General features: G+C 45.3%; 1 protein-coding gene across 4 annotated transcripts in view; it reads left to right on the forward strand.

The window, feature by feature from the left end:
* LOC133100091 (neural cell adhesion molecule 1) overlaps positions 1 to 27,267 on the forward strand; it is a 316,904-nt gene that overhangs the window by 271,446 nt on the left and 18,191 nt on the right. For all 4 annotated transcript variants that reach the window (XM_061203992.1, XM_061203994.1, XM_061203993.1 and 1 more), the window contains exons 9-14: positions 4,543 to 4,693; positions 5,024 to 5,208; positions 5,560 to 5,656; positions 5,965 to 6,135; positions 7,757 to 7,888; positions 26,771 to 26,895. In XM_061203992.1, the coding sequence (XP_061059975.1) occupies positions 4,543 to 4,693; positions 5,024 to 5,208; positions 5,560 to 5,656; positions 5,965 to 6,135; positions 7,757 to 7,888; positions 26,771 to 26,895 (861 nt within the window). The remainder of the gene's footprint in view (positions 1 to 4,542; positions 4,694 to 5,023; positions 5,209 to 5,559; positions 5,657 to 5,964; positions 6,136 to 7,756; positions 7,889 to 26,770; positions 26,896 to 27,267) is intronic.

Below are 27,267 nucleotides of genomic sequence, written 5' to 3' on the forward strand. Positions count from 1 at the left end.
AATGCATGCAAAGAGTTATAAAATGCATGAGCACAAAATAGTATATTGGTGATAAGCTGTCCAATAAAATCCAAAGGAGGAAACCTACTCTAGAAGTATCTCTAGATTGTGTGGTTAGAACTAGTAGTATCACCTAATATTACGAGGAATATTCAAGATGTTTTGGAACAGGAGCAGTCTAATATATCTGCTGGTATCCATATGTACGTGTTCCAAAGATTAGGAAAGCCTTTACCTTTGAATTATACATCTTAATGTGCATAAGTGGGGGAAGAAAGCTGAATATAAGCTAAATCCTAAATTAAATTGGGTAGTAAACACACTGTTGAAAGTGGACCTTGGAAAAAGTTCTGAATTAAAAAGAAGCTGCATGTGCACGGAATGCAGTGTGATACATCAATTCTCTAAAGCAACATGTTGTAAAATTTTACTGCTTTCTTGTTGTGTTTTATATCTTGTTCTCTACAGGCTTCGTGGACTCGACCAGAGAAGCAAGAGGTATAGCTTACCTGACCACTAGCCAGTCTGTAGTTTTGAAAGCATTACAGTTCAACTCACCATTACAGTTTAATAACCAGACATGCTAAAACTAATTAGTAATTTAGTTAGATTAAAGAATAGGTCAATAGTGGTAGACATTACTTAACAATGGTGTCACTTTAGGGTGAGCAAGCAAGCTGTGTTGGGAGTGGATGAACAAATCCTTATTATTTCCTAAAACTGGATCTTATTCTCTTGCTGGTGCTGATAAAATCACATCCAGGTAATTATACCTAGAGAAATAAATGGCCCCAAGTCCCAGGCCAGGCATTTTGAAATGATAAAATTTTTTTGACTCTTACCTGGTTGATGTGGCTTTGGATCATAAAGTCACAGAGTTAATGATCTAAAAACCCACTCAGCCCTTACCTTTCCAGCTCAACTCATCTTGTTGCTCGCTTATTTTATCATGATTGGTCTTGGTAAATTACCACATCACATCTCATCTCGAAGCAATGCAAATGACATCTCTCATTGGTTTTCCCAAATTGAGAAACATATCTATGTTACTTTTATAGAGCATTAAGTTTATGAGATTAGAGTGATTTGTCACAAATGGTTCTTTTTTTTTTTTTTTTAAGTCAGTAGCATATTTAGCCTTTGAAATTTCTCTGACTGCTTGCTTCAGTTTGGGTAATGTGGGACTTAGTTTGAAAACTGAAGCTAAATATAAACCTTTAGATTGTAATTGCTGTATCCCCAAGACCCTACTGATGATCATGCCTATCATTCTTGACCTGATTTGTGTGATTAAGTGACAGATAGTGAAATAAAAAACAGTATGTTTTAGATGAAGTTCAAGAATCTAATCTATAAATACTTTTTTAAAAAGTAGCCTTTTCTCCAGATGGAAATTTGATATTGTTTAATACTATAAATGTAGAATATGGCAATCCTGTAGACTGTATTTTAATTAGGTAAACCCATCCTCCAGTCTTTCGGAAATGATAATTATTCAGAACACATAACTCATGTGTTCAGGTCATAGCTGTAAATATTTAATGCTGTTTAATATTTAAAAGTTGACTGCCTGTCCCCAGGCACTGATGCTAGTTTCTGCACCCTGCCGTCATCAAATCTAATTCATTATAAGCTCTCTTTGTGTCATTCCTTCCTCCACATCGTAGGGACTGTAGTTAGGTGCACACCCTCGCTAAATCACTTGCCTCCTGTAAACAGTCCCCAGGAGTGCTGTCACAGACTGGGTGTTTTTATTGCCCAAAAGTCATGGGCTCATTGGGATTGGGGAAGGGAGAAAAGAAGGGTTAATTATCAGCCACTCCTGAGCCACTACCCCTCTCATTCCGCTTGGCCTTGTGCATCTTCCCGTCACTCAGATTTAGACGCGGCTAGAAGAGGAGCTGAGATTTATCAGGGAGCATTAAGGAGATGTTGAGAGAATTGTTATTATTAGTGGAAGTAATTGGTTTACTCCCAGGAAAGCAGACACCTCACTCCATTTTGCAGAAGTGTCCTTATCTTAAGTTATCTCGCTCTGGACATAACTGACTTTCAAGTGAGTTCTGCCCCCTGGGGCTCAGAAGTTCCGTTCCCTCCTATTTTTCTCAGTCAGGGATGAAGACCATGAGTCCAGATGAGCTCAAAAGAAGGCTTGGGTCATGGCTAATTTCATTCTGTAAGTTCTGGAAAGCCTTAGGACTTTTCCCTACAAGAAGAGAGACAAAAATGTTTTGATGAGAAGAGCAATTATAATTGCCCTTCGTACATTTTTGCAAAACCGGGTCTTCTTGCCATAGTGATTGTTTCATTCGTACCCAGAGTTTATCTGCTTCCTCCTCGAGCCTGGACCATCAGCATGACGTGTGGTCTGGATGGCTTGGAGGTGGCACTCTCTGACTTTGTCCTGGTGCCAGAGTAAATCATTTCAGAAGGAGATAGTCCAATCACACTGGAGTCTGTCTGCGTCCCCTCAGAGGGAGAACTGGGCATCTGGCAAATAATTCCATCATCAATCCTGTTTTGAGCCACCACAAAATAAAATTCTCTATGGAAGGCTGCCTACTGCTCTGCTGACATCATTAAATGAGAAAATTTTCCAGAGAGAAATTTAGACAAAGAGACCAGAGAGAAGGGGGGAAAAAAGTAAGGCTGTGAATGCAACCATTTCCTGAGCTTCTCTTTGACCATTTTCTAGATTATTCTGAGTAAAAACTGCTCATGTCCCCCTTTGTGGTTACTTGTTAATGTCCTTCTCTTACCTACACGACTTTCTTTGCATCTTTTGCTGTTGTATCCTTCCTTATGGAAATGTTCTCTTGACTTCTGAAAGATTCTGATCAGTGTTCCGTGTTTGTGGTGGCAGCCCCAGGACAAATCCTGGGTGTGTGACAAAAAATTACAGTTCAGTCGCTGGCTGGCATCACTGTTGGCTGAACCTGTGATCTCACTGAGATAACCAGAAAGGCCGGGGTGAACCATGAATCCCCTCTGCCTTCATTCTGCTGTCTTGGGAATATAGGAATGACAAGCAGGTCAGGTCAGCCCTCAGAGATACTTGCAGCGTTGACCTCACACTCCTGATGCCACGAGTTTAGGTGATGCTTCAAGATTTTGTTTGGCACATGACCGTAGACTTTTGAGACAAGTGCTCCACACCTGCCTGTGTCAGCTCCCATTCATCCCCTGGGGTGCAGCTTCTCAGCCCATCAGCTTCACAGCTTTCCAGGCCTTGTGGAGGCCGAGAGCCAAGGCATCTGGGCATTCCTGTCAGAGAGGGGTGGCCCTCGCTGCAGTAGGTAGTGATGGTTTTGCTCGGCTCTTCTGCCTCTTTGCTGGCAGTTGTGTTCTGGCTTCTGGATATGAATATGATGGGACTTAAATGACTGAAACAGATTAGCTCTACCAGTGATGGGACTTTTTGTGGTCTGAGGCTTCTGTCAAGGCCAATGGTGTCTTGCTTTTGAGCTCCCCAAACTGGCTGCCATATGACATTTCAATGCTGGGTTTTGGGCTTCCAAACAGCAGCTCAAAAGAACCTGAAGGCAGGTGTTCTTTAGTTCTTTAAAGGCCCAGCCTCATGGGATGACGGATGATATGCAGAGCACTCACCTGTCTATCTCTATGGAATATCGCTCACTGGACTTAAAGAGTATGGCCCAGCCTACGAGGAGCTAGACTCCTTCTTCAGATTGCCAGCTTTCTTGAGGGTCTGAACTCAGACCGCATGCCTAGACTCTTCCTAGGCCAGCAACCATTTTACTTAAGAGTGTCAAGCGGGGAAACCCCTTGGAAATATTTCAGTACCCATTGCCCAGGGCTCATATGCTTATTCCCTGTTTGACCAACTCTTGTAATTCCAGAGACTCAGGAAGACAATTCTAGTGTCAAGGGCTAGAATATGGTGACTATAGTGTCCAGGATTCCAAATCTGCCTGGGATTGTCTGTATCACTGTTCCGGGAGAGGGGACCCAGTTCCCCTCACTTCCAGCTCAACAGCTCCTGAGCTCCGGATTGTTGGACTTTTTTCAATGAAATTATTTTACTTTTAAGCATCCAAGAAAGTAAGGCATCTGCAGAAATATGGATTTCTTGTATAATTTCTTTTATTCAGATTTCCCATTATGTGTGCATGCACCAAGGAACGGGCAGATGGGCAGGGGGCTAGAAGGAAAGGACGGGAGTGCAGGTTTTTCAGAATCTCACGAGGCAGGGCTATTGCAGCTGCAACGCCTGCTGGCCAGACTTTGGCTTCCATTTTAGATGTGCCAACCAAATCGTCTTGGGGGCCTTGGTTGTCCTTCTCAAGCCAATCTTGGCACATAGGCTAGGCTGCTTGGGTAAACTGAGTCCCATTTTCTGTTTGGGGTGCACCCAAGTTCCCAGAGTGCTCTCCGGAGCCTCCTCGCAAGTCGGTACCTAAAGCGAGACTTAGACGTTGGCCCAGAGAGCAGAGAGCTGTGAGGCTGGTCGCAGACAGTGATGGCCCGGTCTCCTGGCCCCGCCCAGCCCCGGGCCTGACGCTGTCCCTCCCCTCCTGGCAGACCCTGGACGGGCACATGGTGGTCCGCAGCCATGCCCGCGTGTCGTCCCTGACCCTGAAGAGCATCCAGTACACAGACGCTGGGGAGTATATCTGCACCGCCAGCAACACCATCGGCCAGGACTCCCAGTCCGTGTACCTCGAAGTGCAATGTGAGGAAAACGGTGGGAAGACAGGGAGCAGGGAGGGCCGTGCCGGGTCAGGATGACAGAGGGAAACAGCTGCCAGGACCCGGCCCATGGTGGTTGGCCCCTGGCCATTTCAAAGCTGTGTCCCCAAGGCACCCCTTCACGCCGTCCCCTGGCTTGTTATAAGTCTGCGTGTCTCCCCGTGCAGCTCATGGGAAGTGACCCCGGTCTCTGCTGTCCCCCGGCACCAGCTCGGCCTCAAGGCGTGACCAGCTTCCTGGTGCGAGGAGACGGAGTGGGGGGAGGGGTCACGATCGTGGCAGTCTTCCTGAGAGCTGTTGTCCTTCTTTGCAGATGCCCCCAAGCTTCAGGGCCCTGTGGCTGTGTACACTTGGGAGGGCAACCAGGTGAACATCACCTGCGAGGTGTTTGCCTACCCCAGTGCCACAATCTCATGGTTCCGAGACGGTCAGCTGCTGCCAAGCTCCAACTACAGCAACATCAAGATCTACAACACCCCGTCCGCCAGCTACCTGGAGGTGAGACATGGGGGCAGCGGGCAGGGTGGAGGAGGCACCGTTTGAGGATGGGCAGGCTCCTGGATACAGCTAACATCTTCTCACTTGCTTCTCTGGCACGTCCTGAGCAGGGGAGCCACTGGCTGAGGAAGAAAGTGAGCCTCGGCCCTCTTTCTCTCCCCGGAGCTAGATTGGGGCCTGGGAGGCAGAGTGTGCCTCTCCCATGATCCCCTTTTCTGTTCTCTCTGGGTTAAGGCTGGGCTGCAGCTTTACTGATTCTATTCTCTACTAATTTTAGTTCAATAAATAAGGATCTGAGGTGGGGGCCATTCCGTGGGACACTCGTAACTCAAGAGCTCCTTCTTTCTAAAGGTGACCCCGGACTCTGAAAATGATTTTGGAAACTATAACTGTACCGCAGTGAACCGCATCGGACAGGAGTCTTTGGAATTCATCCTTGTCCAAGCAGGTGAGCACCCCTTACGGCTGCACCACCCTCACCCTTGCCGGCCCTTTTCATGACCTTCTGTGATGACAGGAGCGTGGGAAGAAGAGGGGGTGAGGGTCAGGAGGCTGGGAGCTCTGGGGGCTTTGAGGATCTGGACATGGGACACGTTGGGAAAGAATTGCATGGTGAGGTGGACCAGCAGGAGACAGGATATAGGCAACAAGATTCCCAAGAGTTAAAAGAAATGAGAGAGATGTGTTTCATGATTGGGAGTTACATCCTGGGCCAAATCAGGCTCACCTGAGTCTCCATATATGTCGTTTCCACAGACACCCCATCATCACCATCCATCGACCAGGTGGAGCCATATTCTAGCACAGCACAGGTGCAATTTGATGAGCCAGAGGCCACAGGCGGTGTGCCCATCCTCAAATACAAGGCTGAGTGGAGAGCACTAGACGAGGAAGTGTGGCACTCCAAGTGGTATGACGCCAAAGAAGGTAAGTTGGAGAGTCCCGGTTTATTTTAGAATGATGACTCTGGGCACACGCTCACCCCTTGCGTTCACCAGATGCTGGCACCCTGACTGCCCATTTGGGTAGGGTGCACACCACTCCCCAATACTGAGAGAGGCCAGATGCCACCACCTGCTGTCCTGTTGATGTTCCTATGCTGCAACACCATCAGCGGCCCCCCAGACTTAGGGTGTGGTCACATCTCATGTAGAGTTATTGGCCATCTGCCCCCTGGTACTTCGGAACCTGGTTCTCGTGACCCTGCCAGGATAGATGAGGCCAGCTCAGCCACATGCCAAGCGGAAGCCCTGCTTAGGTGCTGAGCACAACCAGAGGAGTCCAGTCCCCCTCTGCTCTGCATATTTGGGTTCCATGTGCTTCAGGTTCTCTGCTCTCACCCATCCAGTCCTGCTTGGGTCTATTCAGGGACTGCCCTGTAATGAACCAAATAAGCAGGGCCAACCAGACAGGTCTGCTCTTAAGTCAATCCTATGATGTATTTCCAAACCACAGATTTGAAAAATGACCCTTGGATGACTGCAATTTGAAGTCTCTGAGCTCGGATCATCTTTCCCTGAGGACTGAATATATTTATGTCTAACTCTCCCTTTGGGGTTTAATTGGAATAACTCAGTGAAGTAGGTTTTGTTTCTGTAGAAATTTTTAATCCTGGAAATGAGGGTAGAATTGGGAATGGGCTAGGACACGGTGTCATAGCAATTCAGAGACATCTTCCAACCCAGTTTTACTGAGCATTCATCCTGCCAGGAAACTCCTATCACTCCTTCAGCTTTTGGGAGGGCTGGGAGGACTTTCTGGGTAATCAGGATTAGAGCTAGAAGAAAATGATCCTTTACCTCCCTGACTTCCCCCCTGAAACCTCATACCAAATCTGTGGCTTTTTTTTTCTAGTTAACTTTTTTATTGTGGTAAAATATATTTAACATAAAATGTATTATTTTAACCATTTTTAAGTGTACAGTTCGGTGGCATTAAATACATTTACATCGTTGTGCAACCATCACCACTGTCCATCTCCAGAACTTTTTCATCATCCTAAGCTCAATACCCATTAGACAATAACTCCCCATTCCCTCCTTCCCCCAGCCCCTGGCAACCACCATTCTACGTTCTATTAGTTGACTAGTAATAGTCTCTGTATAGTTGACTCTTCTAGGTACTTCATATAAGTGGAATAATACAGCATGTGTCCTTTTATGTCTGGCTTATTTCACTTAGCATAATGTCCTCAAGGTTCATCCATGTAGTGTGTGTCAGAATGTCATTCCTTTTTAAAGCTAGATAATATTCCATTGTATGTATCGACCACATTCTGTTTATCCATTCATCTGTCAGCAGACACTTGGGTTGTTTCCACATTTTGGCTGTTGTGAACAATGCTGCTGTGAACATGAGTGTACAAATATCTATTCCAGTCCCTGCTTTCAGTTCTTTTGCACATATATCCACAAGTGGAATTGCTGGATCAAATGATAATGCTATGTTTCATTTTGGGGAGACCTGCCCTGCTGTTTTCCATAGCAGCTATACCACTTCACCAATAGGCTTTTCCTCCTTTGTGACCCTTTTCGTATTTTCATGACAGCCAGCATGGAAGGCATCGTCACCATCGTGGGCCTAAAGCCCGAGACAATGTACGCGGTCCGGCTGGCGGCCCTCAATGGCAAGGGTCTGGGCGAGATCAGCGCAGCCTCCGAGTTCAGGACGCAGCCAGTCCGTAAGTAAAGCCAGCTGCCCAGCCTCTTCCCCTTGGGGGCAGCTTTTTGTCTTTCAGAACCCTCTGCTCACGGTGGTCCCACCTCCTAGTTCTCTCGCCCTCAGTGATGGCTGATACCCAGTCCCTTTGTCCTCACTTTCTTGAAGGGCTTGGTGACACCATCATAGCAGCTGGTCCAGCTTGTTAGAATAACAGCCAGGGAGGAAAACCACTAACACATGTTATTAAAGACAATAGGAAGAATCATGGCCGCGTGGTAGGGAGGGATTTGGGGAGATTTGCTTTTTGTCACCAGGGCCCTAAGCACCCGGTGACCTGAAGGAAGACAGTAAAGGCAGTGACAGTTGACATAATTAGTTGTGGGATTTTTGATGCAGCAGAGATATTCAGTTATAGGAAAACGGAGCTGCTGTAGGATATATGAGCAGCAGCAAAACCCCAACAAGGCAGAAGGGAAAAAAATGGCCTCTGACCTTCCTGCTCCTCCTCCCTTCCCACACCCAGAGCCCAGTCGGGGTCTCCCTGGTCAAGGCCTCTTTCAGGAGTCGCTTCTTCCTGATCCCATTCAGGGTTGCAGCTCTTGTTTGTCTCCATCACTCCCTGTTTCCTTAAACCAGGCATGCCTTACTTTTCCCTCCCTTCCCACACATAGCCAGGCTCTGGGTGAGCCCTGGTCTAGTCCTATCCCTCCACAGACTGGAGTTCCTGCCCTGGGAGAATGGTGAGTCCATCCGGGTGAAGAAGATGCTGTAGCCCAGACTTCCCCAGTGGTCACAGAGCTCCCTGGGCCCTCTCTGACTCCTGGGATTAAAAAGCACATGGGGGAATCCTTTGCTTTCTTCTCTCTGAAGCCAGGGGCCTGGGAAGTGATCCCCTTACCTCTTCCCAGAAGTAGAAAGCCTGTCTCATCTTCCTCGTACAGGAATTGCTTCTTTCTGGATTTGAAATAATTTGATAATTTGAGTTTCCAGCTCCGTGTGTTCTGCGGATCCTATTCATTTCTTTCACATCTTATTTTTTTTTCTTGGGTCTGTCTCTTGTCTTTTCTTTTCGTCTGTGTTCCATCCATGGGATATGCAGATAGCCCTCTTCCACGTAAGTGCCTCTTCATACCTCATTACCTGTTTCTATAGCGTTAACATCTGCTAGTTCTAGTTTTTAATTTAGTTCTGGTCCCTTTTGTCCCCTAGAGGCTGAAGTAGATGATATCGTCTGGGCCCTAACCACACTGACCTTAGTCTAGTTGTGCCCTTGTTAATGTCCGTAGGTTACTCCAAGAGGCTAACACTCGTCCTGTTTTAGAGCATGCAATTTTTGTGTCTTTTGAAATTGTGTTTATTTATTAATTTCTGTGTGTGACGATTACCCTGTGGCAACATTTTGCTGAGCCAAGCATGGCGGAGGTGTGCAGAGGGTCTCTGAATAACAGGCTATAGCACCGTCTCACCTTTAGCCGGGTTGCCAGAAAAGTGACCACAGCCTCGCCAGGCCTCTGTTCAAAATCCCTTCATGGGCACAAGAACCTGGAAGGATTTTCACATTTGCTTTTAGGAGGTGAAAGAACTGAGCTCACTGCCTCTCCCTTTTCTGTCTGGCAGGATGGTAGCTGGAAGGTTCTAAGGAGAATGGGTAGGGGAACCTCGTGCAGCAGCAGCTACAGTTGTAAAGAACAGCATGAACTTGGGTTCAAATCACGGGTACATCCTGCAGGGGAGTCAAACCCCCAGTTCTGGTCAACTCTGTTCTCTAGCACTAGGTTACTTGCAACGTGGATTTCCATGTTTGGGAAAACTGACCAGCTACTTAGTAGCTCTACTGCCAAGAATGCAGAGAGAGGGTGATTCTCCCCAGGAAGGACACCTTAATCGTGTAAGCTGTAAATAGTGGAGCTGGGAGCAGGGGTAACAGGAAGCACGCCTGCTGTTCCAGGAACAGAACTGTGGTCTGGTCTCAGCCTGCATAGATGCCCCCCAAACTTTGCGTCCACTGAGGCTCAGCTTCTTCCCAGGCTGAGCTCAGAATGGTGGAGGGAAGTCTTAAGCTGCACACTCTTTTCATAAAAAGCTCCTAGCTCCTGAAAGGCACTCAGGGAAGCTTATCTTTTTGAAATTTATTCAGAAATACTGCAGCAACAGCAGAAACTAAGCAGCTCAGTGTAGGTGTTCTGAGATTTCGAGCAAGTGCTAAATCTACTCTCTCAGCAGAGTTGGTTCCTGAATGAACCAGTTCTGGAAGGATTCGGAATCATGTGTGGGGTGGAGCTGACAGCTAGGACTGACAGCTGTGTGCTCTGGGCTGGCAGCTCAGCTCTGCCCTGAGTGCATTCAGAAGGCACGAGGGCACCTTCCTCCTGGATCTTTAACCTGGTCTTCGGGTGTCCTCTCCTCTGGATTTAGCAGTGAACGAAGGCCGGCTTAGTTATATGACAGAGAGGAAGGCTAGGGTCAGGCCTCCTTCTGAGTGTCTAACCAGTAACGGGGTTTTGAGTACTGAATCGGAGGAACTGGGTCTTGAACTTCAAAGGTCATAAGCGGTTTTAATTCACTGCCAGCCCAGCCTTTGTTAAGGTGAGAATTTTTTTTTGTTTTAAAAGCCAACATTTAATTTTTTTAGAAAAGGAGACCTCTAGATTTTATTGTTTGTTGTCTGCCAGTATGAAGATGGATAATTAAGCAAGATTCCAAGAAGTCCTTTGGAAAATGGTGGGGTCAGTTCTCTATTCCAAGTCAATCGTGAGTGATACAGCAGCAGGCATTGCTAGTGTCATGAAAGGTCAGTTTTCTCAATCACCTAATAAAGGTATGGTTTAAAGAATTAAAAAGCAAACTTCTTTTAGATAAAGAGAACGTGGCACAGTTTTAGAGTTGAACGTGCCTTTTTCAAGGGCTTGAGCGGGGTGAGAGAATATCATGCTCTCACTAAAGTTGGTTCTTATGGACTTTCCTTGCACCCTTATAGCCTTCCAAGAGTTGCTGAAGTGAGGATATTTGCCCCAGGGGTATCCTGTCATGCCTAGAGCCATCCTGAGAAAAGGTTACAGTTGGAAGGAAGATGCCAATGCTTGCCACTGCGAGAACAAAACCCAGTTATTGCTGCTAGAAAATGAGGATAAGTTTTAGGAAGGACCTTCTCTGAGTTCTCACTCCCATGCCTTGAAAGACACAAAGGCTGTCTGAACTTGAACAAGATCAGCCATCAGTTTAGCTGTGGGCTTACACCGAGCCCAGGAACCAGGGGTGTTGGTTTCTGAAGCTGGCTTATCTTGCCCACGGACAGTGCATTCCCCTGCTGTGATGTTGGGGTGCAGGTGCACAGCCTGCTCCTGTAGCACTGGAGGTAGGCGCTGGGTACACCCCACCTCCAAGGAGGAAACGGTATAGGGTCAGCAGGGGCTGGCCCCCGGGGCAGAGTCAATGCTGCCGGCCCCTCCGGGTTGGGAGGCATAGGGGAGAGCCACTCCTCAGCACTTGAAGTTTGTTGAAATGTCTCAATATTAGTGTTGCTCTCATGGTTCCTTAATAGACCACTCCACATTTGGGGGCATGAATATGTCAAAACAGGGATGAGAAGGTGAAACTAGCCAATATCTCAAGGACTCCTGCTTCGGAGCGGCCCGATTTGAAAGCCGGGCTTACCTGTTGGGAGGTCCCTTTGTTTCTGTGAAGGCAAAGGAAGCTGTGGCTCCAATGGGACAAACGGAATTCCAACCTGGGAAAAAGTCCCTGTTTCATGTATTTTTAGGCCAGGTGTCTGCGTGCTGTCAAGAAACTCTTAGGTGGAAAGCTCACAACCTCTGTTTGCCCTGAGAGGGGCTGCTTCGCTCTCAGAGCTGCTAAGGCCCTAAAGAAATGACGTGACAATTTATTACGACTCTTTCCTCCACGAATGAACCACACACCTTCAGAATCTCATTGCCTGAATGTTACCTCTTCATTTGCTTCTGTACCATGAAGCGACATAGACAATTTCTTTCCAGGTATAAAGGTTATAAGTGGGTCTCTACTTTTTAAAAGAGGCATCTTGAGACTTTTGTGTTTTCAGTTTGCCCCCTAGATGGCACATGGCAAGTACAAGTTAAAGCCTTGTAATATATTGTGGTTAAAGCACATAAAACCCTATCCCTTTGCCAGAATGATATGGACAATCATGCAAACAATTCAAGCCAAAAAATAAATAAATAAAGAGGAAAAAAGGAGAGAGAGATATACTTTTACCAGAACTAACCAGGCTATCAAGTCATGATGAGTTAGTAGCCTGTCTTGCTCTGATTCCAGTGACATTGTACTCGATGGTTTAATGAGGTACCCTCATCTGGAAGGTACGAGAAAGACAGAACCATGAGTGTCAACGCAATGTTGGAGATACAGTGATGCTTTTCCAAATTTTTATACAGCTCTCAAAGGGGACTATGTTTTGTGATTGCTGATGGGACAACTTCTGAATATTTGCCAGTGAAAAACTAAAGATCCATTCAGTGTCCAAAATGTCTCGGACACACCATTTTAAAGGTTCTCCATGCAGAAAGTTGGTTAGCATTAACTTGGTTAGCCCCGGTCCCTCGAACATTCCCTTTCTCTCGAGGGCAAGAATAACACTCGATGTTAATTTGCTTTGCCCTCTGTGCACACAGCAGCAGCCAGAGCATCACATTTCATAGGGTTTGGAGGGCAGCAGTGGCTGTCATACCATCCAGATGCCAAACCATCCCGACCTCACCCAGTCACAAACATTAAGGAGGATGGTTGTTTCTGTTTCATTGGGACCTTGAAATCAGAGAGTGAGACACACCGGTTTTGCTATAAATACGTGCCATCCATGTAGGTATATGCCTATATATACACACATGAAGAGGTAGGTAATGGCAAAACCAAAGTGCTTTTCCCCTTTTCTGCTGGTTCACCTTAAGCTGGGGTCCAGGTTCCCTTCCCTCCTGACACCTGATCCTATGGAGACAGCTGGTCCTGCTGAACTGGCTCTTTGTTTCCAGGCAGGGTTGGAGGCCTCTGCAACTGTTCCTGGCCCAGTCCCTTACCTGAACGGCAGGGCCTGGCAGGTGCACAGGCTCAGGGTTTGAAGTCAGAGAGGCCCTGCTCTCTGCTGGGCCACCAGCCACCTGTTCTCACGCATGGGGTTCTCCTTCCCGCTTATAACTCGCTTCAGCTTCTCTTACTGACACCCCCGGGTTGCCTCTTCCATTTTTCCCTTCAGTATCTGTGTGCCTCGATGATCTTTTTTTTCCCTTTTTTTTCACCTTCATTTTTCTTTCCTCAGCGGCTCCTGCTAGCTCTTCCACCCCTGTTCCATTGTCTCATCCAGATAGTGAGTATCATTTTCTTCATCCATCTCTCTGCAGGTTGCTTGCTCTCTGCCAGCCACAGTGGGTCTGCCTCACGTTACCTCCCTTACCAGGTGATAATTCCACTCTGTTGGTGGAGAGCAGCACCGGGTTTTAGAGAAGCAGATAAGAAGTAGGCACAGGTCCGCTCAGATTCACGGGGGACAGCTCTGCCCGCAAGAGAAGGCGAGTGGAAAGCATGGCTCTGGACAGAAAACCCCGCAGACAGGCTCTCTGTGGCTGTGGCAGCCCCAGCCCTGTCCTTGAGATTCATAGTGGGCTGATTATTTGGAGAAGCCAAAGGAATTTCCCAAGAAAAATGTCTATTCTGCAGGGTCATAAGAAATGTTTGGGTCGTTGTGTTTTCACCCTTCATTTTAATTGGCATAGTTGGATTCAGACATTGAAATTAGAGAGCGAGGTCTGTAGCTTTTGCTTTCTCCATAAATGCATATATTTCTCGTAAATATTTGTGGGAAAAGAAGCAGTGTGTCTGCTTGCAGATGTGCCTGGCCGTAGACACATTATTTAACCCTTTACGAGGGAGCCTTGTTTTTTCTCCTCTATAAAACACGAGAAGTAATCGTACCCCCGCCCCCGGCACATAACAACAAACCTGGCGTTTATCAAGCTGTTAGCCCACCTAGGAGCAGTGCCAGTAAGCCGGCCGCGGTGTCGCCTGGTCAGTCTCAGGCTTTGTCACCCTGCCTGAGCCTCACTCGTTTACCACCTTATTTTATTCGGCTGCCCTGCCCTGAGTCCCTGGGCGCAGGGAGAGCTCCGGGCCTCCCACTGTCCGGAGTGAGGAACCGAGCACTCCAAAGGGAAAGAGCAGAGCGGGACAGCTGCTGAGTGAGACCCGGGTGTCACGCCCGCATGTGCTCAGAGCAGCGACAGTGCAGCCGGTGGGGCTGCCCAGCTGACCCTCACCCCTTGGTGCCGCAGAAGCCCTGCCCCTTGGGAGGAGCCTCGGGAGTGATTCAAGCCTCAAGCTCAGAGCCCTTTGTGACACCTGCTTGACTTGGAGACAAGCCCGCCTATCCCACGCACTGCTTTCCAGGCAGTGGACTGTAGCAGCAGGAATTCAGGTTTGGGGTCCAGGTTCAAATACCAGCTCCACTACTTCTGTATATAACTCCATGACCTTGAATGAGTCACCCCACCTCTCCGAACCTCACACTTCTTATCTCTCAAAGGAAGGATAGATTCTACCTACTCTATAGGTATTTATGATAATTAACAATTAAGTACGAAAAAACACAAAACAGTGCGCAGCACGTAATAGCTGGAATTCATAGTAAGAATAAATGAGAGTTATGTTACTTCTTGCTGCGTGAGAGTAATTTGTCAGCAAAATCACTGATAATCTCTTTAAAATACCTACATTCATATTGATAAATCAGGGAAGAAGGAAATGAGAGAATACCTGCTTCACCATCTCTTTTTTCTTTATAATAATGCCTTAATGTGTATACACACACATAGATATGTATTTATAAATTTAATTTATCTCCGTTCCCTCTTTCACCTTTCTGTGCCCTTTCCATCCTTCATGTTTCCATAGCAACCTGGCCTCTTCCTGCCCTTGCCACCACCAAACCATCTAGTGAGTACAGAGCTTAGCTGCCCTGGGCCAGACTGCTGCTTGTGGCAGAGCCGACTCCTGGGTCATAGTGCTGTCCCTGGTTCCCCACCCCCAACAGAGTCCTGAAAGCAACAGTTGTGCATGCACGGAGGCTCCTTGCCTGGTGTGGGTCCCTAAGCATGCTGTCTGCCTGGCCAAGAGAGCAGACCCAGTGTCACCAAAAGAACTGGGGTGATTCTTGAAGAAAACTCTGTGCACAAGGAGACTTTTCCAAATTTACCCACAAGTTAAAAAAACAGAAAATGATTAGAGAAATGCTGGGGAGACAAAAGGAGAACATCTCATCCCAGCTTTCATTGTCTCTCCCCCTCCGACACACACACACACACACACACACACACACACACACACAGGCTAAAATAGAATAGCTAAAAGACTGAGAACAAGGAGGGAAGGAATAGAAGCTGGCTGCCCGGGGAAAGGGAGAGGGTGAGGAAGGAGGGAGCCTCTGCTCCCTGACAGCGTGCCCTCCTTTGCCTCCTGCAGAGTGTGGAAGTGTGTGCCCCGAACACGCAGGGAAGGAGAGAGGCTTCTAGCCTCCCTCGTGCTAGAAAAATTATGGCCTCAAAAAGCATAACCAGGCTCTGTCAAGTTTGTGTGCTGGAAGTCTATATGAAAGTTCTGGAATTCATCTCCTGATGGCCAAACTGTACCATCTTTTCCATCATGGAAAACGTTACACTTCATCACAATCTGTAACATGTTCCAAGCTAGTATTTATAACGCTCTGATGAAGTGGGCTTGTGTATTAGGCCTTAAACTCCCTGACAAGTCAACTGGAACGTGTGTGTGTGTGTGTCCACAGCTGTGTGTGAGTTTTAGATTTTATAATACTTCTGAGTTTACAGGAAAAATGACGTGCGTCCCATTAAGGGTAGTCAGAGCAGAAGGCAGAAAGCAAGAATGCAAAGTACAGCTCCCGCTCCACTCCCTGGGCTAGGGTTTCTGATACATAATTGAACAGAGAAGAAAAGAGTTTCTGCGTGTTGCATGAAGTGGTTCTCTTTTCTACTGCAGAACATAGCTGAGGGTCTGCTTTCTTGGTGTTCTCACCGTGTGCGTGCTGCAGTGAATTTTAATTCCTGATGCTTTTGAGGTTACATTTTGTGAGCAGAGCAGGTGACAATGAGCTGTGCTCACATGGGTTTAATTCAGGTGATGGGTTTCTCTGCATTTGGAAAAGGAATGACATTAACAGCACCCTTTCATCTGCTAACAGCGATGCTCCAGTCCTTTGCAGCTTGAGTGCAGTGTGTGTGCCGTGCAGAGCATAGCGGGAAAAGGCTACACAATGCATTTGCACAACTTGGGTCATATTTAAGGTGTCTCACTGTAGGTTGATCTTCTCTGGAAGGAAAACAGAATCTTGGATCCAGATTTTTCCTTAAGGAGGAATTAGGTGTCTCTCCCCTGACATAGGTTTAATTTTTAAACATCAGGCATTTCTGCCCATAGGTAAAATGATTAGCAGTGACATCCAAAGAGAAGAAAGTTTGAGTCTTCTTTATTTTGAACCACTTGACTACTGACCCAAATTGTAGGTCCCAGTGGATACTGAGATAAAGGAAAGACAGTCACAATTAGGCAGCAGCCCGTATTTAGCATGAACATATTTCTCAACTGTAAGGCAGAATGGAGCACGTGTGAATTGCAGTGAAACTAACAGCAGAGTAGCTGGAAGCATCCAAAAATCCATCAATCATCAGTCAGTCAGTAGGGTTGAATATAAATAATGTCTTTTATTTTTGCTTCTGTGTGTGTGTATTGATTCATTTATAATTATGAATGAATGAAGGTAGCCTAAGTAAAATCAAAGGAGAAACTGCTCAGTTGTCTATAATCCCTGCAGACACCCTTGGTTGGAATGTGCCAGACCCTGTGCAGTGTCAGACAGTGAGAAGCAAACACTCTTATCAGCTCACAGTGGCAAGGGACTGTGTCACTTGGTTGAAGCATTTCTTTCGAATCATTTTTAAACATTGGTGTGCTTTGGGCAGAAAGGTATCTTCACCTTCCTTCTTTGCCCTCCTTCTCTCTTGGCTCCAACTGGTAATAGCCAAAACGCCCCTTGGCCTGTGCAAGTTAAGGTGGGAAACCCAAAAGGCCTTTTGATGAAGCAGAATCACTCAGTAACAAATCAGATGTAAATATAACATAGGACAAAAAGGAATATAGGCAAATCCAAACAAGAAGACTGTTTTTTTCATTGTAAAAATCAAACTCGTGTCTTATCCATTCACCACAAGTCTAAAGAGATAACTGTATCCACAAATGCCAGAGCATGTGTTTAATGTCAAATTCTTAGCTCATTGAGCCAGGGGTTCAGTTTCTGCTGTTCAGTGTTGACAGAACTATGGTCTCAACCTCCGGAAGGAAACCTATTCCCTTTCTGCACTGGCCTCTTTTTTTTTTATTATTTTGTTAGAATCTTTATTATACTACTTCATGGTTCTTTACTTAACTGTTTTTTTCATTGAAGTATAGTTGCTGTACAATATTATATAAGTTACAGGTGTACAATATAGTGATTCACAATTTTTAAAGGTTATACTCCATTTATAGTTATTATAAAATATTGGCTATATTCCCTGTGTTGTATAATATATCCTTGTGGCTTATTTTAAACCAAATAGTTTGTACCTCTTCCCCACTGGTACCCATTGTGCTAAGTGAAATAAGTCAGACAGAGAAAGACAAATACTGTATGATGTCACTTATATGTGGAGTCTAAAAAATACAACAAACTAGTGAATCTAACAAAAAAGAAGCAGACTCACAGATGTAGAGAACAAAATAGTGGCCTCTTCTTTTATATGTGTCTTGATTGGGGTTATCTCATGGTGGCCCCTAGGATAACATGGGTAGACGAATACGGCAGTGAGATGAGATCCCTGGCCACCTTCTCTGCCTGCATCCTCCAACCCTCGCTCATCCCACACCCGCCTCCTCATTGCGCCAAAGGAAACATGAAATGACTTCTTAATGTAATGTAATATTTTGTTCTTCCAGGGCACACGGTCTGCGCCTTAAAAATCATGGGACTCTTCCTTCATGACCATGCTCTGTTTCATTGCCCTTGTTTTCCAAGGATGCCGAGACATTTCTGGAATCTGTGAAGAATAACTTGCCTTGTTCTTCTCCTTCAACAGTCTCCTGGATTGACTTTGGCATCTGGGTCCTGACAGAGACACCTCCCCATTTCAAAACAAGTTTCCATGCTCCTTGATGTGGTATTAATATGCAATGTTGCAGCTGTAGCTAATGCTTATTGGTGTTGTTAACCAAATGTTCTTTATGATTTGTTAGTCTTCTATTTCCGGGCAGTTTTACTGCCCTTCCAATGTTTCCTATATATGCTGCTAATTTAAGTTAATTTCTCCTTTTATTTAGTCTGTGATTTTGTTGTTGATTTTTCTCCCTGCCCATTGTTTACATCAGTTTTTAATTTTTTTGTATTTTCCATGTGATCTCCTCCACTTTCCTTTCAACCAATCATGTGCGTGCGTATCATGTGACTTTGTCATGTGGCTTGCATGGTGCTGATGATGTCGTCCACGCTGGTGAACAGAAGGTAAAACTCTTTGTTCTGATTAGTGAAATAAATCTGGGACCACAGCCTGGCATGTAGGGCTCACTCATTTCTTCCTGTCTCGGATTTCCTAAGCAAAGCCATTTGAGAGATTTCCTCTTGTTCTCAATCAATGCACATCCAGAATTCATCATCCTTCGTAGCCTTTACATGACAATTTGATACCATGACAGCCTTTGGTTTAATGGTTTGCTTCAAGAAATTTGGCTACGGTAAAATCACTTTAGCCATGGCAGAATTTGCACCTTTGAATTTTCACCAGATAGCTCGTAAACATTATTTCCCAGAAATCAATGTTGCAAATGAGCTTTATAGCATTGTTGTTTAACTTTTGTAGTTCTACAAACCACAGTTGCTCTAAAATGTCCCATTTCCATGAAAACATAACATTGCTACAGAGAGAAACGTATCATTCCCAAAGGTTGTATTTGCTCAAAACCAATGAGAGAGTTTCATAAAATTCATGCAGATTGAGGACTTTCTGAAATGAGAGATTTAAGAATTTGGAATTAGAGCAGTTTGGCTGTGATGGCCGAGGTGTCACTTTTCAAGTGACCCACCTCCCACTCCGGGCAGGAGGGAAGAAAACTCAAAGCAAAAGTCACTTGACAATTACCATGACTGGAGATCCATGTAATCCAGAAGCACACAATTGACCCTTGCAGCAAAGGCAAAAAAAATTATAGCCTAATTAAGCGCACAGGAGTGACAAAATAATTAGTTAATATTGTGACTGTCACAACCTTGTAAAAACATTTCTCATTTACCATGAAGAGTAAAGGAAGCCTCTGCTCACCACTTCCCCCAGTAAAATCAAACACCCATTCAAACCTACCCTGGGAGTCACATGTGTGACTAACTGAAAATTTGTACTTCACGTCACAACCTGAGACACACACGAGCTAAACTGATCACAAAAGCAAAACTAACACCAGTAACCCCCCCAGGGCGCCCGTGCATGCAAGGGGTCCCCGGCGACCTCGCTTCTCTGAGAGCTGATTGGGCGACATCCACACGAACAAAACCATCGGCCGTTCGTCTCGCATGTGCTCTGTCCCTGGTCTGTCCTGTGTCCCGTGCACCCCACGTGTGTGAGCCCTGTATGTGCCACCCCTCGCCCTCCGCATTGACCCCCTCTGAGGACTTCAGCTCTCTGGGCATGGCCACCGTGCCCCAGTTTAGTCCCATTTACAACCAGACTCCTGGACAGGGTCTTGGATGGGAGGCATCCTCGTTTCCAAAAAAGGAGATGTTTAACATTTACATCGTATGAAATAAAGGAGGGATGTCCCCAAAGCAGGGAACCTCTATAGTGCTAAAAACTTGGACCTAGCTTAAAAAATTATCTTAATCTGTGAGTCTTAGGGCAGAGGCAAGAACATTGGGAACCTATGATTGTATAAACTCCAAGTCCCACACACAAAAAAATGTGGTTTCATTATTTCCCTGAGGGAGACAGGCTCTTTTCAGACTTGGGGTGACTGCTCAGAGGCTGAACCTTCCCCCTGAAAGCTGAAGTGTAAGCAGATATTGGGTTGAAACCCCTTAGTTTCTTCTGTAAAACCAAGTTGGGTCATTTCTGTGCAATGCTGTGATTCAGAATGAAGCGCAAGGTAGAAGGTAATTCACACCTCTGAGGAGAGATCCCTTGCAGACATTTTAAGCAAGGCTAGAAGTGTTTGAAGGTGTTTCCCACAGTTGCCCTAGAAACACACCTTAGCAGTGGTCTTGGCTGTCAGTAGAAAATTTGGCCAGTACTAAAAAATCACCTCGGGAGCCTGTGGAATTCCGAAGCGTGATCACCCCCTCATCAAACCACCCCTCTCCTGCCATTTGCAAGGGGGCAGGCAGAGGATGGTTACTCAGATGAGCAACAAGCAGCAGGAAATGGCCTTTAATAATAAAATTGAAGGGAATGGAGAAGCTGGAGCAAATAAAATTTACAGAGGAGAAAAATAAATCTTAGTTAGGGATGGTTCCTCTGGGCATTAGTAAGGTTTCAGGTGAGTTAAGCCTAATGAAGAAGGTTTAAGTGAACAGTGGGTTGGTTGTATGCCCACAATAGATTACATCCAGTGTCCACTACCCTCCGCCCCCCCAGACCCCCCCCGCAAAATTGCCTACGATGTGATTAACATATGCCAGGTGTCCGTGCACCTTCGGTTTCCATCCAGAAGGAGATGAACACAGGCATTGAGCACAGCCCAGGGCCACTTGGCCCCTGAGCCCACAGAGCTCTGCAGGGAGGGGTCCAGGGCAGGGAAGCTCAGACACCTGGCCCAAGGGCACAGGCATGGGTTTGTTGGGAGTGTAAATTTGAGCCTCTGATGCCAAAGTTTATTTCTGGTATCATGACATCACATAACTGCAGGTCCCGCTTCCTCCATGCCTCCATCAGCTACCGAGGACTCTGCATAAATGGGACGCCCTTCCCACCAGCATGTATGTGATGAGATGCCCCCTGCACCCCCCTGTTCGTGTGCTGCATGTTTGAGCATGGATCCCTCCCCACCCATTTATAATGATCTTTTTTTCTTTAGCTACTGACACTGACTTGTACTAGGAAATGCTGATTCTGATGAACTAAACCCTTTAACACCCACTCTTCCTTCTTAGATTGAAAACTTCACTAACCATCCCTTCCACCCCCCCTCCTTTATTTTTTACAGCTGTGTGTCTGGATTGCCACAGTCTTTGGCAGGTCGACATAGACTTTTCACCAGGGGTTCTGCTCTAATTGCCTTTATTCCTAAGGATTCCCAGCACTGGTGGTTACCAGGATAGAAAGCTAGCATGAAGGGACCAAGGCAGTGATGTATATCAGCCCGAATCCTGTGGGCATGGACCACGGGGTTCAGAAAGTGCCCGTTTCCCTAGGGTTTACCAGTATGTGGGCTGAAACCTCCCAGGAGCCGCATACTTCTTAATAACGAATCTCACGTCCATGAAATAGTATTGGAGATGTTCACGCACCCACCTTGTGACCTCGGAGGCAGGAGCCAAGTTAATTGTTGGTGATGGCAGTTATTTCTGTCTTAACTTCCTCAGCCTGGATCAGCCCCCATAACCACAAGCCATACCTTCGTGGTCGTATTTTCTTTTTAGGATGATGAAACAGAGATAATTGATCAATGAATCTGCTGGTGTTTTCATGACACTCACGAGAAGGGAGTTGGTACTTTTGTGGTTCGGTCTGTCAGAGTTCATTTGTTGCTGTTTAATTCGTCCTCGGTGCTGCCAGGTCTCCCCCCCATCCCCTGCCAGCACGCACTCCCATTCACAATTCCCAAGAAAACTCGCGCTGGGAAGATTTGTGGACTGGATGCCTCCATGAGCCTGGCCGCAGAGAGCCAAGCATCCTTTCTCTGTAGAAGTGGGGGACCTGGCCACACCCGTACCCGCTTGTTCTGTACCCCAGCACTCCCTAGAGCCAGGGACTGGGATGGCATAGAGTCAGGTCATGCTAGCACAGCAGATCCTTAACAATTAAGAGAAAAGCGCTCAGGAGAAAAAGAACGCTTTACTCCAAAGGCCTGATCTGGGGGAGCGATGCTCGAGACAAATGGATGCCAGTCCAAGCACTGCAGGCTGCTCTTTGGGAGTATTGGAAAACCACCTTAGACTAGAATAGCCAGGTAGGCTGCCAAAGAGGCATCAGGGAGATGTTGAGGGTCCAGGAGTGTATGTGGCATAGATCACATTCGTCTGTTTGACATTAGGGCTAAGAGGTTGGTCTGAGGAAGGAGAGTTGGTGGTCTAATAACTAAGTCCTGATTCCCTTTGGTAATTTGCTGATTCCATAAGGACCAATCAAACTTCGAACTTCTTGATGTAATTTTAAATGTTCTTGAATTGGAAACATCAAGCAAGTGTCATATCAGAACAGCTTAATCATACATTTTGGACTTTTTAAAACAGTTTCAAATTGCTTATAATAAATAATCAGTAAAGGGGAACAGGCATGAGGAGAAACAGAAAGAACAGTATTTTTAATGCCAGACAATCCTTTTTGGTAGTAAAAGATTCTAATGCAGGCCCTATAACCATCATTGGGTTCTTCTCAGATGCACCAAACCCTGTGTGGGTCCTGATGGGAGAGAAAACAAAGTGGGTGAAGACAGAACCCAGGTCCAGCCTGTCTCAGCCTATTGGCCCCTCAGCATTTCATTCAGAACATACAACTCTTGGTCCTTGGGCTTTTTGAGTGAGAAGTAGAATATTGTTTTCCTTCCAGAATTCATAGTTGCTGTTCAAAGGCCCTGGGTTTGTTAGAATTTTTGTTGTGGAATTCAGATATCCAGCAGTAGTTTTCTGGTCCCAGGGCTTCTGCTGACGAGGAGAAAGACATGAAGCTGACTCTGATTTTAGGGCCAGTAGCACCATAATTACAAAGAAGAACCTGCAGTCTACATGGCCAGAAATACACATTTCAATTACGGTTTCTAAGGGGAATTTATAGGACCTGCCAGTAATATTTTTGACTGTATGCGGTCTCTCTGGTACATTCTTTTTTTTTTTCTTGCATACACGATTTACATTCTTCTAGAAAATACCAGAACTGCCTGATATTTCATATTTGTTATTGACAAGGTTTATTTTTACGAATACCACTGTTTTAGTCTTTACATAAAATATTTAGGGAAAAAAATTTGACTCATGGCTGAAGCTAAACTCAGAGGGTATAATTAACCCCAGGGGTTTTCTTGGAGCCACCTGCCGATTGCTGCTGAATTGCAAACCAACATTTACAAATAATTACAATATTGGTTTTGCTGAAATTACCCATAATGATTTCAATCAGAGCAGCCATCTCAGAACAGAGTGTACGCTGGGACCCTCTAAATAATTTCCTCTCTTAATGTGTTCAATAAAGCAGCAAGCCTCCTGAATGCCAGGCCCATTTCTTTGGTGTCAGCCCCCTCCCTCCTCAGGCGTGGCTGGAACATTATTTTTTCAGAGAGCTTAGGAAATCATTTCTTTAACCCCATTTCTAATCTTTAAAAAAAATTGGCTGCCAGTAAACATTTGAAGACGAGTAAGACAACTGATTAAACAAATATTGCTCTTTCCACATCTGTATGTACTTACAACAAGTTGCATGGCCATATAGTTGGTCCAAATCTCTATGATATTAGTTGAATAGGATCATCCTTTAGAAATACTGTCATAGGAAGGGTTAGAGTTCTGTACAAGGGCCCCACCATGCAAAGAATTGAATAATAATTGAATAACTAAGTTTTTTCATTTGGCAAACAAAACCTTGTCTTAATCACCTTTGAAACTCGAAAGCCTAATGGACTACCCGGTACTTAGTATGTACTGAATGTGCATTTGATGAATAAATTATCTTTAAAGCACTCTAAATGATATGATATAAAATACTCTAAATTCTGTGAGAAAGCAATACACATCAGAGTTACGTGATAGTCACTCAGCTAAAATGGTGGCAAATTATAGTGTTCTAACTTCTATAAATGTTAGAACTATGTTCTAACTGTGGTATAATTTTTAGTGGTTGCTCTGTGATTCCCGCTATATTTTTTCTGAAACAAATCCAAAAATAGGACAGCACCTTCATCAGGGCTCTTGGTTTTTGCAGGGATTCCTTGGCTAGATTTTTGTTCATATGTCTTTGAAGATTCTTGGGGTCTTTTTTTCAAAGACAATAATTTTTTGAGATAACTTTTTTAAAATTGTAGAAAAAATGGGCATCTCTGTGCCTAAGTGATATGGAATTGTTGAATTTGCGGTGCATCTCCCTAAAATTGACTGAACATCCTAGATTTAGGGTTCTGTGTTTTACAGCATCATGAAAATAGCCAAGGTGTTCTTGACAACTCATCCTAGCACAGTGACTGTCACAGTGTCACGGTGATATCAGAGTGAGGAGGAGCCCTCGGGAGCATCTGGTATTTTGCAAATGTGGAGACTGAGGCAGTGACCTAGCCAAGGTACTAGACGCCCTGAGCTCCACTGTGGCATCCTTAGCATTCAGTTCTAAAGGGAGCTTCACAACATCAGAGAAAGCCCCTTCTAAGTAGACACTCCCCCCAAAGCAGGGTTCAGTGTTTTGTGGTATTGATTCAGCCTTGGAAAGCCATACAGCTCAAATCTGAGAGAAAATAGTAAGGAAGGTACAGACAGAGCAGCCCCAGTGGAATAATCTCTATTTCCCTTCCTAGGAGGCCTCGGGGGAAGGACTAGGTCCTTGCCTGGTGGGTGTGTTGGAAGGACCGCTGATGCCACCTCCTTCCCTCCTTCTTAAGGCAAAGAGACCATTAATCCCAGAGTCAGTGTTGCAGTTCTGAATACAGAAAGTTATAATGATCAATGTAAGTCTTCATTCAGTCCAGGGTCCCCAACATCCCGTTTCACCTGGGACTAAGGGTTTGTCCATGGTAAAGGACTTGCAGTGCTAATGCCTGGAAAGTCACAGGCTAACCAGGACGAGGTGGTCACTCTAACTGAGCAAGAGAGTAGAATTTGTAAAGTTCTACTGCATCTCCTATTCCGTTGTTCAGCATTGTTGAATCTACACAGACCTCCTTCCCTGCTCTAAAATATACTCCACTTTGAATTTCTTTTTGGCACTGCATATCTCTAATGGTATAAGACATAATTGAAATATTATCTAAGACCTAGAATGGTCCAAAAGAATTTGAGAAGCGTACGCACCTTGACATTATCTAAACCAAATCTCTAAGTATTTTCCACTGAGTAGTTGGTGCTGGTGGCTAGATAGTGGCGTAAAAGCAGGACAGGTCTTTACCTGAAGCCCATTTATCTTTTTGTTTTTCTTTTTCTTTTTCCTTAATTACTGATTGAAGAAAACACATAATAAACACAAATTTTCCTAAATACTTTATCCCTCAGACATTAAGATTACACAGCCTCCCTGTTGTTGCTTTTATGTGTCCCCATGACTAGTACATGTGCACCAAGATCGCCTTGCGATCCTGTTAATTGAGCTTCCAGGTGGTGTGTGTGCTGCCGGCCCAGGCCGAGTAGCAGGGCTCTCGTTAGCTTTGTCTCTGGTTCCTCCTTGCCTCAAAAGGAAAAGTAGGACACTCAGCCACTGCAGGTTCTCAGAGTAGCTGGGTGAGGAGGGTGGGCTGGACTGACCTTACCAGCAACCTCTCATTAAATTACGAAAGGTACACTGTGGGTGATGAGGCCCAAAGCCTGGTGACAAGCCTCCCCTGGCTCTGGTATCCCATGTCTGTGATTCTATCTTCCAGAGAACAAGCGAGGACCACCCACCCAGAAGGTAACTGTTTTATAGGCTCTCCAAATTTTCTGTCTGAGGTCATGAAATAGATACAGAGATGCTTTCCACAGGAAGTACAGGGTTCCCAAGTGTTTTAAATCTTCATTTTAACTTTTTATAACAGATGTTCTCTCATCTCATTGCTTTCAACATATACTAATGAAATAGCTTCTCTTTAAGTAAATCAGCATCTTCCTGAAGAACCGTCCCAGCCCTAGTAGTTTGTCACAGACAAGCTTATCTTTCTTCTCGACCTTGGATTCAGAGTTCTACTGCAAGGAAAAGAGAAACATTGACTTTTTTCTGTTGAGAAATACTAAAGACATATTTCCCTCTCTCTTCTCACAAATAAAAAGACTTTAATGATCGTTCCATTAATACAAGGTACCAAGGATTATCACTCAGGCTGTTGAGCCGCAAATGCAGGATACTTACAAGAAACTTGCCTACAGCAACTCGTGCTTTACTTAATCACAACTGGAAACTTGTTATTTTTTTTAATGAATCTAAGTAATAAAATTTAATTCGTACAAAGATGGTCACAAGAATGCAGCATCATTCCACCCCAGTTAGGGATTAGACCACTGGGATGAATCATATATCCAGGGGAAAAAAACTGGGCTGCTTTGAAAAATTATTTGATGGGTGTAAGTTTTCTCCTTAAATGCTTACATTTTCCCATATTTCAGGCTGTTCCTCAAAATGTACCAGGTTCATAAAAGTTAAATCTGCAGTTGTAAGAGCAGCTAAAAGAAAATACAAGCACATGACAGAAAAAAAAAAAACAACACTTCTCTCTAAAATGGTGAAAGGACTATGCTAGTAGGGAGGGCAGTTTCCCAGAACATTCCCAAAAGGCGTTCTCAGTTTGGGCTAAGTCTGAGGCATCCAACTGGAATTCAAAGTTTTATATGTATTGCTTTTTAACCATTTGAATTGCTGAGAAAGCAAGAGGCCAGCCCCACCCCATCACTACATCCCATTCTGATGGATTGGATTTTCGTTTTGTGGATGAAAATGTCATGCGAATTACGTGGCTGTTTCAGGGGAACCCAGTGCACCTAAGCTCGAAGGGCAGATGGGAGAGGATGGAAACTCTATTAAGGTGAACCTGATCAAGCAGGATGACGGCGGCTCCCCGATCCGACACTACCTGGTCAAGTACCGAGCGGTGAGTGGCCTCCTTCCCGGGCTTCACACCACCCCGCAACCCTGACACCTGCCTTCTTGGAGCAGCAGCGTGCAAAGCCCAGGGGGGCAGGGGCGGCCTCTGTGCCTGGCAGGTGGCTCCTGGGTCCAGGTTAGGGTTTTACATTCCAGGATTGACTTGCAGCCTTTAGGTCATGTCTACACTGAGACCATTTTTTTTTCAGTCCCCTATTTTATATTTTTTAATTGAAATACAGTTGATTTACAGCGTTGTGTTAATTACTTCTGTACAGCAAAGTGACTCCATTATACATATATATATATACACATTCTTTTTCTAATACTCTTTTCCATTATGGTTTATCATAGGATATTGAATATGGTCCTCTGTGCT

The sequence above is a fragment of the Eubalaena glacialis genome, chromosome 10 (genome assembly GCF_028564815.1).
Source record: "Eubalaena glacialis isolate mEubGla1 chromosome 10, mEubGla1.1.hap2.+ XY, whole genome shotgun sequence".
NCBI classification, from domain to species: Eukaryota; Metazoa; Chordata; class Mammalia; order Artiodactyla; family Balaenidae; genus Eubalaena; species Eubalaena glacialis.